This window comes from Tachyglossus aculeatus, chromosome 1, assembly GCF_015852505.1.
Source record: "Tachyglossus aculeatus isolate mTacAcu1 chromosome 1, mTacAcu1.pri, whole genome shotgun sequence".
Classification (NCBI taxonomy): Eukaryota; Metazoa; Chordata; class Mammalia; order Monotremata; family Tachyglossidae; genus Tachyglossus; species Tachyglossus aculeatus.
In genome coordinates, this window is record NC_052066.1 from 102,734,065 (window position 1) to 102,747,776 (window position 13,712).

Here is a 13,712-nt window from a genome sequence, read left to right on the forward strand (position 1 = left end):
CTTGTAAACTCCTTGTAGGCAGGGATTGTATCTACCGACTCCTGTATTGTACTCTCCCAACTGCTTAGTACAGTGCTCTGCACAGTGTAAGTGCTCAATAAATACCATTGATGGATTGATTGCTCTGCACAGTGTAAGCACTCAATAAATGCTATTGAGAGCTCTGCACACTGTAAGCGCTCAATAAATACGATTGAAATACGATTGAATTGAGAGGGTTTTTTTTCCAGATTGCCAAAATTTTTTTGACGAATTATTTTGGTCTTGCATATACCCCAGGTAGCAAACAGAAGAGTCCACATTGCAAAACAGCATTCTGCACTCCTAGAAAGTAATTGTTCAGAGAAAGAAATGGTTGAGAGAGAGGCATTACTATGTCTTTTATGTTTTTGACTCCTTGTGAGGATCTTAATAATAGTGGAATTTGTGAAGCACTTGGTATGTGCCAAACACGGTACTAAGTGCTGGTGTAGATAACCAGATAATAATAATAATGATGGCATTTTAATAAATGCTTACTATCTTATGCTTATCTTACTATCTTACTGCTTATGCTTATGCTTATGCTTACTTATCTTACTGCTTATGCTTACTATCTTATGCTTATCTACTGGGGTAGATACCAAATAATAATAATAATGATGGCATTTTAATAAATGCTTACTATGTGCAAAGCACTGTTCCAAGCGTTGGGGAGGATACAAAGTGATTAGGTTGTCCCACGGGGGGCTCACAGACTTAATCCCCATTCTACAGATGAGAGAACTGAGGCACAGCGAAGTCAAGTAACTTGCCCAAAGTCACACAGCTGACAAGTGGTGGAACCGGGATTTGAACCCATGACCTCTGACTCCAAAGCCCGGGCTCTTTCCACCGAGCCACAACTGCTTCTCTATAATCACGAGGCTCACAGTCTGAGTAGGAGAGCATGAGTATGGAATCCCCATTTTGCAGATGAGGAAACTGAGGCCCAGAGATGTGACGTGACCTGCTCAACGTCCCACAACCGTGGCTTAGTGGGAAGAGCCCGGGCTTGGGAGTCAGAGGACATGGGTTCTAATCCCGACTCCGCGACTTGTCTGCTGTGTGACCTGGGGCAAGTCACTTAACTTCTCTGTGCCTCAGTGACTTCATCTGTAAAATGGGGATTAAGACTGTGAACCCCACATAGGACAGCCTGATTACCCTGTATCTACCCCAGTGCTTAGAACAGTGTCTGTCATATCTCCTCACCGTACCTCGTTCTCGCCTGTCCCGCCATCGACCCCCGGCCCACGTCCTCCCCCGGGCCTGGAATGGCCTCCCTCTGCCCATCCTCCAAGCTACCTCTCTTCCTCCCTTCAAGGCCCTGCTGAGAGCTCACCTCCTCCAGGAGGCCTTCCCAGACTGAGCCCCTTCTTTCCTCTCCCCCTCGTCCCCCTCTCCATCCCCCCATCTTACCTCCTTCCCTTCCCCACAGCACCTGTATATATGTACATATGTTTGTACACATTTATTACTCTATTTATTTATTTATTTATTTATTTTACTTGTACATATGTATTCTATTTATTTTATTTTGTTCGTATGTTTGGTTTTGTTCTCTGTCTCCCCCTTTTAGACTGTGAGCCCACTGTTGGGTAGGGACTGTCTCTATATGTTGCCAATTTGTACTTCCCAAGCGCTTAGTACAGTGCTCTGCACATAGTAAGCGCTCAATAAATATGAATGATGATGATGATATAGTAAACACTTAACAAATACGATTATTATTATTCATAATTATTATGGTATTTAATACTATGGTACTATGGCTTACTATGTGCCAAGCACTGTTCTAAGCCCTGGGGTAGGTAGAAGGTAATCAGGTTGACCCACTTGGGGTTCACAGTCTTCATCTCCATTTTACAGATGAGGGAACTGAGGCCCAGAGAAGTTCAGGCAGCCATGCTGCAGAACTGGGACCAGAACCATTCTCGCCTGTCCCGCCGTCGACCCCCGGTCCACGTCATCCCCCGGGCCCGGAATGCCCTCCCTCTGCCCATCCGCCAAGCTAGCTCTCTTCCTCCCTTCAAAGCCCTACTGAGAGCTCACCTCCTCCAGGAGGCCTTCCCACACTGAGCCCCCTCCTTCCTCTCCCTCTCGTCCCCGCCCTACCTCCTTCCCCTCCCCACAGCACCTGTATAATATGCTTGTACAGATTTACCACTCTATTTACTTCACTTGTCCCCGCTGTTGGGTAGGGACCGTCTCTATATGTTGCCAACTTGTACTTCCCAAGCGCTTAGTACAGTGCTCTACACACAGTAAGTGCTCAATAAATGCGACTGAATGAATGAATATTTACTATTCTATTTATTTTATGATGTGCATATAGCTTTAATTCTATTTGTTCTGACGATTTTGACACCTGTCCACATGTTTTGTTTTGTTGCCTGTCTCCCCCTTCTAGACTGTGAGACCGTTGTAGGGTAGGGACCGTCTCTATATGTTGCCAACTTGGACTTCCCAAGCGCTTAGTACAGTGCTCTGCACACAGTAAGCGCTCAATAAATACGATTGAATGAATGAATGAATGAACGTGGGTCCTTTTTGATGCCCATTTTCCCCTAGGCCATGCTGCTTCTCTTTGCCCAGTTTTCCCAGTTCAAACAGCAAGCAGGGCTGGGAAAACTGGAGATCTTATGCCAAGGAGTGTTTAACCATGAGGCCTTCCCAGACTGAGCCCCCTCCTTCCTCTCCCCCTCACCTTACCTCCTTCCCCTCCCCACAGCACCTGTATATATGTATATATGTTTGTACAGATTTATTACTCTATTTTATTTTACTTGTATATGTTTATTCTATTTATTTTATTTTGTTAATATGATTTGTGGTGCTGTCTGTCTTCCCCTTCTAGACTGTGAGCCCGCTGTGTGTAGGGACCATCTCTATATGTTGCCAACTTGGACTTCCCAAGCGCTTAGTACAGTGCTCTGCACACAGTAAGCACTCAATAAATACAATTGAATGAATGAATGAATTTTATTTTGTCAATTTGTTTTGTTTGTCTCCCCCTTCTACACTGTGAGCCCGCTGTTGGGTAGGGACCATCTCTATACGTTGCCAACTTGGACTTCCCAAGCGCTTAGTACAGTGCTCTGCACACAGTAAGCGCTCAATAAAAACGATTGAATGAATGAATTTATTACTCCATTTATTTTACTTGTACATATTTATTCTATTTGGTTTATATGTTTTGTTATGTTGCCTGTCTCCCCCTTCTAGCCTGTGAGCCCGCTGTTGGGTAGGGACCGTCTCTATCTGTGGCCAACTTGGACTTCCCAAGCGCTTAGTACAGTGCTCTGCACACAGTAAGCGGCTCAATAAATATGATTGAATGAATGAATGAATGAACTTGTACTTCTCAAGTGCTTAGTACAGTGCTCTGCACACAGTAAGCACTCAATAAATACGATTGAATGAATGAACTTGTACTTCCCAAGCACTTAGTACAGTGCTCTGCGCACAGCAAGCGCTCAATAAATACGATTGAATGAATGAATGAACTTGTACTTCCCTAGTGCTTTGTACAGTGTTCTGCACACAGTAAGCGCTCAATAAAAACGATTGAATGAATGAATGAACTTGTACTTCCCTAGTGCTTTGTACAGTGTTCTGCACACAGTAAGCGCTCAATGAATACGATTGAATGAATGAATTTATTACTCTATTGATTTAACTTGTACATATTTATTCTATTTATTTCATTTTGTTAATATGTTTTGTTTTATTCTCTGTCTCCCCCTTCTAGACTGTGAGCCCACTGTTGGGTAGGGACCGTCTCTATATGTTGCCAACTTGTCCTTCCCAAGCGCTTAGTACAGTGCTCTGCACACAGTAAGCGCTCAATAAATACGGTTGAATGAATGAACAGGAGGGGACTGAATGAATGAATGAGAGGACCAGGGGCCGCAGGGAGAAGGGGCGGGGCGTCAGCTTCTAATAATAATAATAATGGCATTTGTTAAGCGCTTACTATGTGCAAGGCACTGTTCTAAGCGCTGGGGAGGTTACAAGGTGATCAAGTGGTCCCACGGGGGGCTCCCAGTCTTCATCCCCATTTTACAGAGGAGGGAACTGAGGCCCAGAGAAGCGACAAAGTCACCCAGCTGACAAGTGGCGGAGGCGGGATTTGAACCCGTGACCTCTGACTCCAAAGCCCGGGCTCTTTCCACGGAGCCGCGCTGCTTCCCCGGGGGCCTGTCCCTTTAAGAAGAGAAGCCAGCGGGCTCGCGCCGCCGACCCCGTTGGTCACGTGCCACTCCCGGAGCCTCCGCGTTCCGCGGGCTCGCGCCGCCGAGTCACGTGACCCTCTCGTCACGCGCCCACGTTCCCCAGGCTCGGGCCGCGCGCCCTCGTCACGTGACCCCGGGCGGGGCTCCGGCGGGCCCCCCCCTCCGTCACGTGAGCCGGGCGGGCCCCCTGCCCGTCACGTGAGCCGGGCGGCAGCATGGTGCACCTGTACAACCTGCACCCGTTCGGGTCCCAGCAGGTGGTGCCGTGCCGGCAGGAGCCGGAGCGCGTGTGCTGCGGGGGGGCCGACGCGCTGTTCGTGGCGGCCGGCCGCAAGGTGGAGGCCTTCGGCGTGGGGGCGCGCGGACAGTGCCGGCCGCGCGCCGCCTTCCTCACCCTGGGCCCCGTCCTGCGCATGCGCTACAGCCAGCCCGGTGAGCCCAGGCCCCGCCGAGGCCAGCCCAGCCCGGCCGCCCTCCGCCATTTTGCTTTCTGTGGTGATCACAGTCATGGCGTTTATTAGGCGCTTACTGTGTGCCAAGCGCTGTGTTAAGCGCTGGGGGGAATATAGGTTGATCAGGTTGCCCCATGGGGGCATCACCGTCTTCATCCCCATTTTAATAATAACGGTATTTATTAAGCGCTTGCTACGTGCAAAGCGCTGTGGGAGTAGAAGGTGATGAGTTTGTCACACGGGTGATCACCGTCTTCATCCCCATTTTAATAATAATGATATTTATCAAGCGCTTATTATGTGCCAAACACTGTGCTGAGCGCTGGGGGGATACAGGGTGATCCGGTTGCCCCACGGGGGAATCACCGTCTTCATTCCTATTTTAATAATTACGGTATTTATTAAGTGCTTGCTATGCGCAAAGCATTGTGGGAATATAAGGTGATCACCTTGTCCCACGGGGGGTCACCGTCTTCATCCCCATTTTTATTATAATGATGTTTATTAAGCGCTTACTATGTGCCAAACACTGTGCTAAGCGCTGGGGGGATACAAGGTGATCAGGCTGCCCCACGGGGGAGCACCGTGTTCATCATCATTTTAATAATAATGATATTAATTAAGCGTTTGTTAGGTGCAAAGCACTGTGGGAATACAGGGTGATGTGCTTGTCCCACGGGGGGATCACCGTCTTCATCCCCATTTTTATAATAATGATATTTATTAAGCGCTTACTGTGTGCCAAGCGCTGGGGGGATACAGGGTGATCAGGTTGCCCCATGGGGGGATCACCGTCTTCATCCCCATTTTCATAATAACGGTATTTATTAAGCGCTTACTACGTGCAAACCACTGTTTGAATACAAGGTGATCAGCTTGTCCCACGGTGGGGGGGGGGGGGATCACCGTCTTCATCCCCATTTTCATAATAATGGCATTTATTAAGCGCTTACTATGTGCCAAGCACTGTGCTAAGTGCTGGGGGGATACAGGGTGATCAGGTTGTCCCATGGGGGGGATCACCATCTTCATCCCCATTTTCATAATAATGATATTTATTAAGCGCTTACTGTGTGCCAAGCACTGTGCTAAGCGCTGGGGGAATACAGGGTGATCAGGTTGTCCAACGTGGGGATCAATCAATCAATCAATCGTATTTATTGAGCGCTTACAGTGTGGAGAGCACTGTACCAAGCGCTTGGGAAGTACAAGTTGGCAACACGTATAGAGATGGTCCCTACTCAACAGCGGGCTCACAGTCTAGAAGGGGGAGACAAACAACAAAACCAAACACATTCACAAAATAAAATAAATAGAATAGATATGTTCAAGTAAAATAAATAAATAAATAGAGTAATAAATGTGTACAAACATATATACATATATTAAGCGCTTACTATGTGCAAAGCACTGTGCTGAGTGCTGGGGGATACAGGGTGATCAGCTTGTCCCACGGGGGGATCACCGCCTTCGTCCCCATTTTCATAATAATGGTATTTATTAAGCGCTTACTATGTGCCAAGCACTGTGCTAAGCGCTGGGGGGGGATACAGGGTGATCAGGTTGCCCCACGGGGGGATCACCGCCTTCATCCCCATTTTCATAATAATGGCATTTATTAAGCGCTTACTATGTGCCAAGCGCTGTGCTAAGCGCTGGAGGAATACAGGGTGATCAGGTTGCCCCACGGGGGGATCACCGTCTTCATCCCCATTTTAATAATAATGGTGTTTTTTCAATCAATCGTATTTATTGAGCGCTTACTGTGTGCAGAGCACTGTACTAAGCGCTTGGGAAGGACAAGTTGGCAACATCTAGAGACGGTCCCTACCTGTCAGCGGGCTCACAGTCTAGAAGGGGGAGACAGACAACAAAACAAAACATATTTACAAAATAAAATAAATAGGATAGATATGTACAAGTAAAATAAATAGAGTGATAAATATGTACAAACATATGTGCATGTGTTAAGCGCTTACTATGTGCAAAGCACTGTGCTAAGCGCTGGGGGGATACAGGGTGATCAGCTTGTCCCACATGGGGATCACCGTCTTCATCCCCATTTTCATAATAATGGCATTTATTAAGCGCTTACTATGTGCCAGGCACTGCGCTAAGCCCTGGGGGGATACAGGGTGATCAGGTTGTCCCACGGGGGGATCGCAGTCTTCATCCCCATTTTAATAATAATGGCATTTATTAAGCGCTTACTATGTGCCAAGCACTGTGCTAAGTGCGGGGGGGTTACAGGGTGATCAGGTTGTCCCACGGGGGGATCACAGTCTTCATCCCCATTTTACAGATGAGGGAACTGAGGCCCAGAGAAGTGAAGTGACTTGCCCAAAGTCACACAGCTGACAGTTGGTGGAGCCGGGGTTTGAACCCATGACCTCTGACTCCAAAGCCCGGGCTCTTTCCACTGAGCCACGCTGCTTCTAGAACTAAGAGAAGTTGAGTGAGTTGCCCGAGGTCACACAGCAGACATTCATTCATTCATTCATTCGTATTTAATGAGTGCTTACTGTGCGCAGAGCACTGTACTAAGCGCTTGGGAAGTCCAAGTTGGCCACAGATAGAACAAAACATTAATAAAATAAATAGAATATGTACAAGTAAAATAAATAAATAGAGTAATAAATTCATTCAGTCATTCAATCGTATTTATTGAGCGCTTACTGTGTGGAGAGCACTGGACTAAGCACTTGGGAAGTACAAGTTGGCAACATATAGAGATGGTCCCCTAGAAGAGGAAGACAGACAACAAAACAATACATATTAACAAAATAAAATAAATAGAATAACTATATACAAGTGAAATAAATAAATAAATAGAGTAATAAATTTATTTATTCATTCAATCATATTTATCGAGCACTTACTGTGTGCAGAGCACTGTACTAAGCTCTTGGGAAGTCCAAGTTTGCAACATCTAGAGACTGTCCCTACCCAACAGCGGGCTCACAGTCTAGAAGGGGGAGATAGAGAACAAAACAAAACTTATTAACAAAAGAAATAGAATAAATATGTACAAATAAAATAAATAGAGTAATAAATCTGTACAAACATATATACATATATACAGGTGCTGTGGGGAGGGGAAGGAGGTAAGGCCGGGGGGATTTAGGTGGGGGAGAGGAAGGAGGGGGATTAAGACTGGGAAGGCCTCCTGGAGGAGGTGAGCTCTCAGTAGGGCTTTGAAGGGAGGAAGAGAGGTAGCTTGGAGGATGGGCAGAGGGAGGGCATTCCGGGCCAGGGGGAGGACGTGGGCCGGGGGTCGACGGCGGGACGGGCGAGAACGAGGCCCGGTGAGGAGGTTAGGGGCAGAGGAGCGGGCTGGGCTCTACAGAAACACTCTCGGCATGTCCTCAAAAATCTCCAGAGGTTGCCTATCCACCTCCATATCAAACACAAACTCCTCACTATTGGTTTCAAAGCTGCCCGTCCTCCTGCCCCCTCCTCCCTCGCTTCCCTTCTGAACAAACACTGTTCTAAGCGCCGGGGAGGTTACAAGACGATCAGGTTGTCCCACGGGGGGCTCACGGTCCTCATCCCCATTTTACAGATGAGGGAACTGAGGCCCAGAGAAGTCAAGTGACGTGCCCAAAGTCACACAGCTGACAAGTGTGGCTCAGTGGAAAGAGCCTGGGCTTTGGAGTCAGAGGTCATGGGTTCAAAGCCCAGCTCTGCCAGTTGTCAGCTGTGTGACTTTGGGCAAGTCACTTCACTTCTCTATGCCTCAGTTACCTCACCTGTAAAATGGGGATTCAGATTGTGAGCCCCACGTGGGACAACCTGATCACCTTGTCTCCCCCTCACAGTGCTTAGAACAGTGCTTTGCACATAGTAAGCGCTTAACAAATACCATCATTATTATTATTATTATTAAGTGGCGGAGCTGGGATTTGAACCCATGATCTCTGACTCCACAGCCTGTGCTTTTTCCACTGAGCCACGCTGGATCTCTTTATTGAGCACCTGCTGTGTGCAGAACACTGTACTAAGCGCTTAGAGAGCACAGTTCGGCAACAGAGACAATCCCTACCCAACAATGGGCTCCCAGTCTAAAACTGGGGAGACAGACAACACAACAGAACAAATAGACAAGAAAGGCACTTACTGTGTGCCGGGCACTGTACTGAATGCTGGGGTCAGGTTGGACACAGTCTCCCTACCCAGCATGGGGCTCGCAGTCGTAATCCCCGTTTATCGCAGCAGCTTGGCCTAGTGGAAAGAGTTTGGGCCTCGGAGTCAGCGGGTCATGGATTCCAATCCTAGCTCCGCCGCGAGTCCGCTGTGTGACCTTGGGCAAGTCACCCGACTGCTCTGGGCCTCGGTTACCTCATCTGTAAAATGGGGGTTGAGACTGTGAGCCCCACATGGGACAGGGACTGTGTCCAACGCAATTTGCTGGTGTCCGCCCCAGCGCTTAGTACAGTGCCTGGCACACAGTAAGTGCTTAATAATAATAATGATGGTATTTGTTAAGCACGTACTATGTGGCAAGCACTGTTCTAAGCGCTGGAGGGAGAATACAAGGAAATCAGGTTGTCCCATGTGGGGCTCACAGTCTTAACCCCAATTTTACAGATGAGGTAACTGAGGCACAGTGAAGTGACTTGCCCAAAGTCACACAGCTCACAAGCGGCGGAGCTGGGATTAGAACCCATGACGTCTGACTCCCAAGTCTGTGCTCTTTCCATTGAGCCACGCTGCTTCTCATGCTGCTTAACAAATACCACAGTTATTATTGTGGTAGATGAGGTAACTGAGGCACCACAGAAGTGACTTGCCCAAGGTCACACAGCATTCATTCATTCAATCATATTTATTGAGCACTTACTGTGGGCAGAGCACTGTACTAAGCACTTGGGAAGTACAGGTCGGCAACATATAGAGACGGACCCTACCCAACAACGGGCTCACAGTCTAGATGGGGGAGACAGACAACAAAACAAGTAGATAAGTGGCAGAGCTGGAATTAGAACCCAGGTCCTTCTGACTCCCAGTGCCCTGCTCTATCCATTAGGCCACACTGCACCTGCAGCCTAGCTCAGTGGAAAGAACATGGGCTTTGGAGTCAGGGGTCATGGGTTTGAATTCCGGCTCTGCCAACTGTCAACTGTGTGACTTTAGGCAAGTCACTTCTCTGTGCCTCAGTTCCCTCATCTGCAAATGGGGATTAAGACTGTGAGCCCCCCATGGGACCACCTGATCACCTTGTAACCTCCCCAGCGCTTAGAACAGTGCTTTGCACATAGTAAGCGCTTAATAAATGCCATCATCATCATTTCAGTCCTCAAATGCCAGTGTACCTCAACCTTGTCTATCACGCTGCCAACCCATCGACCCCCGGCCCACGTCATCCCCCGGGCCCGGAATGCCCTCCCTCTGCCCATCCGCCAAGCTAGCTCTCTTCCTCCCTTCAAGGCCCTGCTGAGAGCTCACCTCCTCCAGGAGGCCTTCCCACACTGAGCCCCTTCCTTCCTCTTCCCCTCGTCCCCCTCTCCATCCCCCCCATCTTACCTCCTTCCCTTCCCCACGGCACCTGTATATATGTATATATGTTTGTACGTATTTATTACTCTATTTATTTATTTATTTTACTTGTACATATCTATTCTATTTATTTTATTTTGTTAGTATGTTTGGTTTTGTTCTCTGTCTCCCCCTTTTAGACTGTGACCCCACTGTTGGGTAGGGACTGTCTCTGTATGTTGCCAATTTGTACTTCCCAAGCGCTTAGTACAGTGCTCTGCTCATAGTAAGCGCTCAATAAATACGATAATAATAATAATAATAATACAGATTTATTACTCTATTTTACTTGTACGTATGTGCTACTCTATTTTGTTAATGATGTGCATCTAGCCATAATTCTATTTGTTCTGATGATTTTGACACCTGTCTACATGTTTAGGTATCTGTCTCCCCCTTCTAGACTGTGAGCCCGTTGTTGGGTAGGGACCGTCTCTATATGTTGCTGACCTGTACTTCCCAAGCACTTAGTACAGTGCTTTGCACACAGTAAGCACTCAATAAATAGATTGAATGAATGGATGAATGAACAGTAAACAATGACACATTCCCTGCCCATAGCAAGGTTGCCGTCTGGAAGGGGAGGGAGACATGAATATAAATAAATAAATAACTGATATGTGCATAAGCGTTGTGGGGCTGGGACGGGGGAATAAATAAAGCAGCAAGCAGCATGGAAGCAGCATGGCTCAGTGGATAGAGCCTGAACCTGGGAGTCAGAAGGTCATGGGTTCTAATCCCGGCTCTGCCACATGTCTGCTGTGTGACCTTGGGCAAGTCACTTCACTTCTCTGGGCCGCAGTTACCTCATCTGGAAAATGGGAATTAAGACTGTGAGCCCCATATGGGACAACCTGACTACCTTGTATCTACCCCAGCGCTTAGTGGCTGGCACATAATAAGTGCTTAACAAATACCATAATTATTATTATTATAAAGGGAGCAAGTCAGGGCGACCCGCAGAAGGGAGTGGGAGAAGAAGAAAGTGCCTTCACGACTTCTCTACTTGGGCGGCCCGCTGACACCTCAACCTTAACATGATTAAAACAGAACTCCTCATTTTCCCACCCAAACCTTGTCTCTCCGCACTGCCTTTTTCCATCACTATAGACAATACCACTCTCCTCCTTGTCCCACAAGCACATAAACTTGGCATTATCTTCAACTCACCTCTCTCATGAGCCCCCTTTTTCCTCTCCTCCTCCCCATCCCCCCCCGCCCTACCTCCTTCCCCTCCCCACAGCACTTGTATATATTTGTACAGATTTGTTACTCTATCTATTTTACTCGTACATATTTACTATTCTATTTACTTTGTTAATGATGTGCATACAGCCGTAATTCTATTTGTTCTGACAATTTTGACACCTGTCTACATGTTTTGTATTGTTGTCCGTCTCCCCCTTCTAGACTGTGAGCCCGTTGTTGGGTAGGGACCGTCTCTATATGTTGCCGACTTGTACTTCCCAAGCGCTTAGTACAGTGCTCTGCACACAGTAAGCGCTCAATAAATACGATTGAATGAATGAATGAACCCACATATTCAGTCTTTCAATAAATTCCATCAGGTCGACCTTCACAACATCGCTAAAATCCACCCTTTCTTCTTCATCCAAACTGCTACTACACTGATCCAAGCGCTCGTCAAATCCTGCTTTGCGTACTGCATCAGACTCCTCCCTGACCTACCTACCTCCTGCCTCTCCACATTTCAGGCCTTCACTCTGCTGCCCAGATCATTTTTTTTTTTAATTACAGAAAACATTCCATTCACATCTCCCCACTCTTCAAAGACCTCCAGTGATTGCCATCCACCTCCTCATGAAGCAGAAAGTCCTTACCGTAGGCTTTAAAGCACTCAATCAGCTCTCCTCCTCATATCTTACATCTCTTTACAACTTTGCCTGCACTCTTGGCTCTTCTGAAGCCCCCCGACTCACCGTGCCTCAATCCCACTATCTCACCACTGATCCTTACTCACATTCTCTCTCTGGCCTGGTCTTCAAAACTCTCCTTACCTTCAAAACCTTTTAAAAAAAAGTCACCCTCATCCCCCTCTACTCTCTTTCCCTTCTGCGTCACCCTCTCACTTGAATGTGTTCCCTTTGTTCACCTCGCCCTCAGCCCTATTGCACTTATGTATGTCTCCATAATTTATTTAAATGTCCCCCTACAATATAACTTGGTGGGCAGGGAATGTGACTACCAACTCTGTTATGTTGTACTCTCCAAAACGCTTAGTACAGCGGTCTGCACACAGTAAGTGCACGCTTAGTACAGTGGTCTGCACACAATAAGTGCAGATACCACTGATGTATTGACTTATGTCTTGCGATGCCGTCTAGATCAAAGGGTTTTGATTTTTTGTTTGTTTTGTGTTTTAAAGATTTCTATTAGAGCAACCGACTTTCCGCCCACATCCTTCGGTTTCCTCCTAGAGCCAAGATTTATGCCAGCGGTAGTTGTTCAGGTTTTACAGTTTACGTTTGTTTCCCTCTCAGGAGATTATCTGGTGACTCTGGAGGAAAAAAACCAAGCCACTTACCTGCGGGCGTACGTGAACTGGAGATGTAAACCGGCGGAAAACTCCCGCGTATGCATCCGGATGATGGGGCACGCCACGGACATGTCGTACACTGAAACCTTCAAGGACCAGATGTCCATTATTGAAATGCCTCTCTCGGAGCCTCCTCTCTGCCTTTCCTGTTGCCCCCTCAAAGGAGATCTCCTTGTTGGCTGCAGGAACAAGTTGATTCTGTTTGGTTTGAAGTTTCAAGCCATAAACGAAGAGTTCTCCGTGCTGGACTTTGAACTGTCCTTGATCGTTCATGTAAACGACATCCTCCCCGTGGAGATTTCATTTTGCGCCAACTACGTGGCTCTCATGGCAGACTTGGAAGTCTTAATTCTGAAACTGGAGCCATCTCAGGAAGGTGGAGAGAAGAGTCTCCTAGATCCACCTAAGATGAGCAACGTGGGCAAGTGGACGGAGGATGGTAAGAATAGAACTGATACTTTGTTGCAGGGAAAAGGAAATTGTGTGTTAACCAGTTTCCACAGATCCAATCAGGACAGAACGTCTGAATTCCTATTTTAGAGTTATTAGAAGGGCTACGTTAAGAGGCTGGGGTAATCAACTAGTCAATCAATCAGTGGTATTGATTGAGTGCCTGCTGTTTGCAAAGCTAAGTGCTAAGCATTTAGGAAAGCACATCAGAAGCAAGACAAGAAACATGGCTTAGTGGCAAGAGAACGGGCTTGGGAGTCAGAGGACGTGGGTTTGAATCTTGGCTCCGCCATTTGTTGGCTGTGTGACTTTGGGCAAGTCACTTCACTTCTCTGTGCCTCGGTTACCTCATCTGCCAACTTGTACTTCCCAAGCGCTTAGTACGGTGCTCTGCACACAGTAAGCGCTCAATAAATACGATTGATTGATTGTAAAATGGGAATTAAGACTGTGAGCCCCATG

The 13,712-nt window shown here is 47.3% G+C and overlaps 1 protein-coding gene across 2 annotated transcripts in view; it reads left to right on the forward strand.

Moving 5' to 3' along the window:
- Positions 1-4,465: 4,465 nt before the first annotated feature.
- The window catches only part of HPS3 (HPS3 biogenesis of lysosomal organelles complex 2 subunit 1), a 67,741-nt gene continuing 58,494 nt past the window's right edge, over positions 4,466-13,712 (forward strand). For both annotated transcript variants that reach the window (XM_038772280.1, XM_038772371.1), the window contains exons 1-2: positions 4,466-4,688; positions 12,745-13,239. In XM_038772280.1, the coding sequence (XP_038628208.1) occupies positions 4,472-4,688; positions 12,745-13,239 (712 nt within the window). In that variant the 5' untranslated portion in view covers positions 4,466-4,471. The remainder of the gene's footprint in view (positions 4,689-12,744; positions 13,240-13,712) is intronic.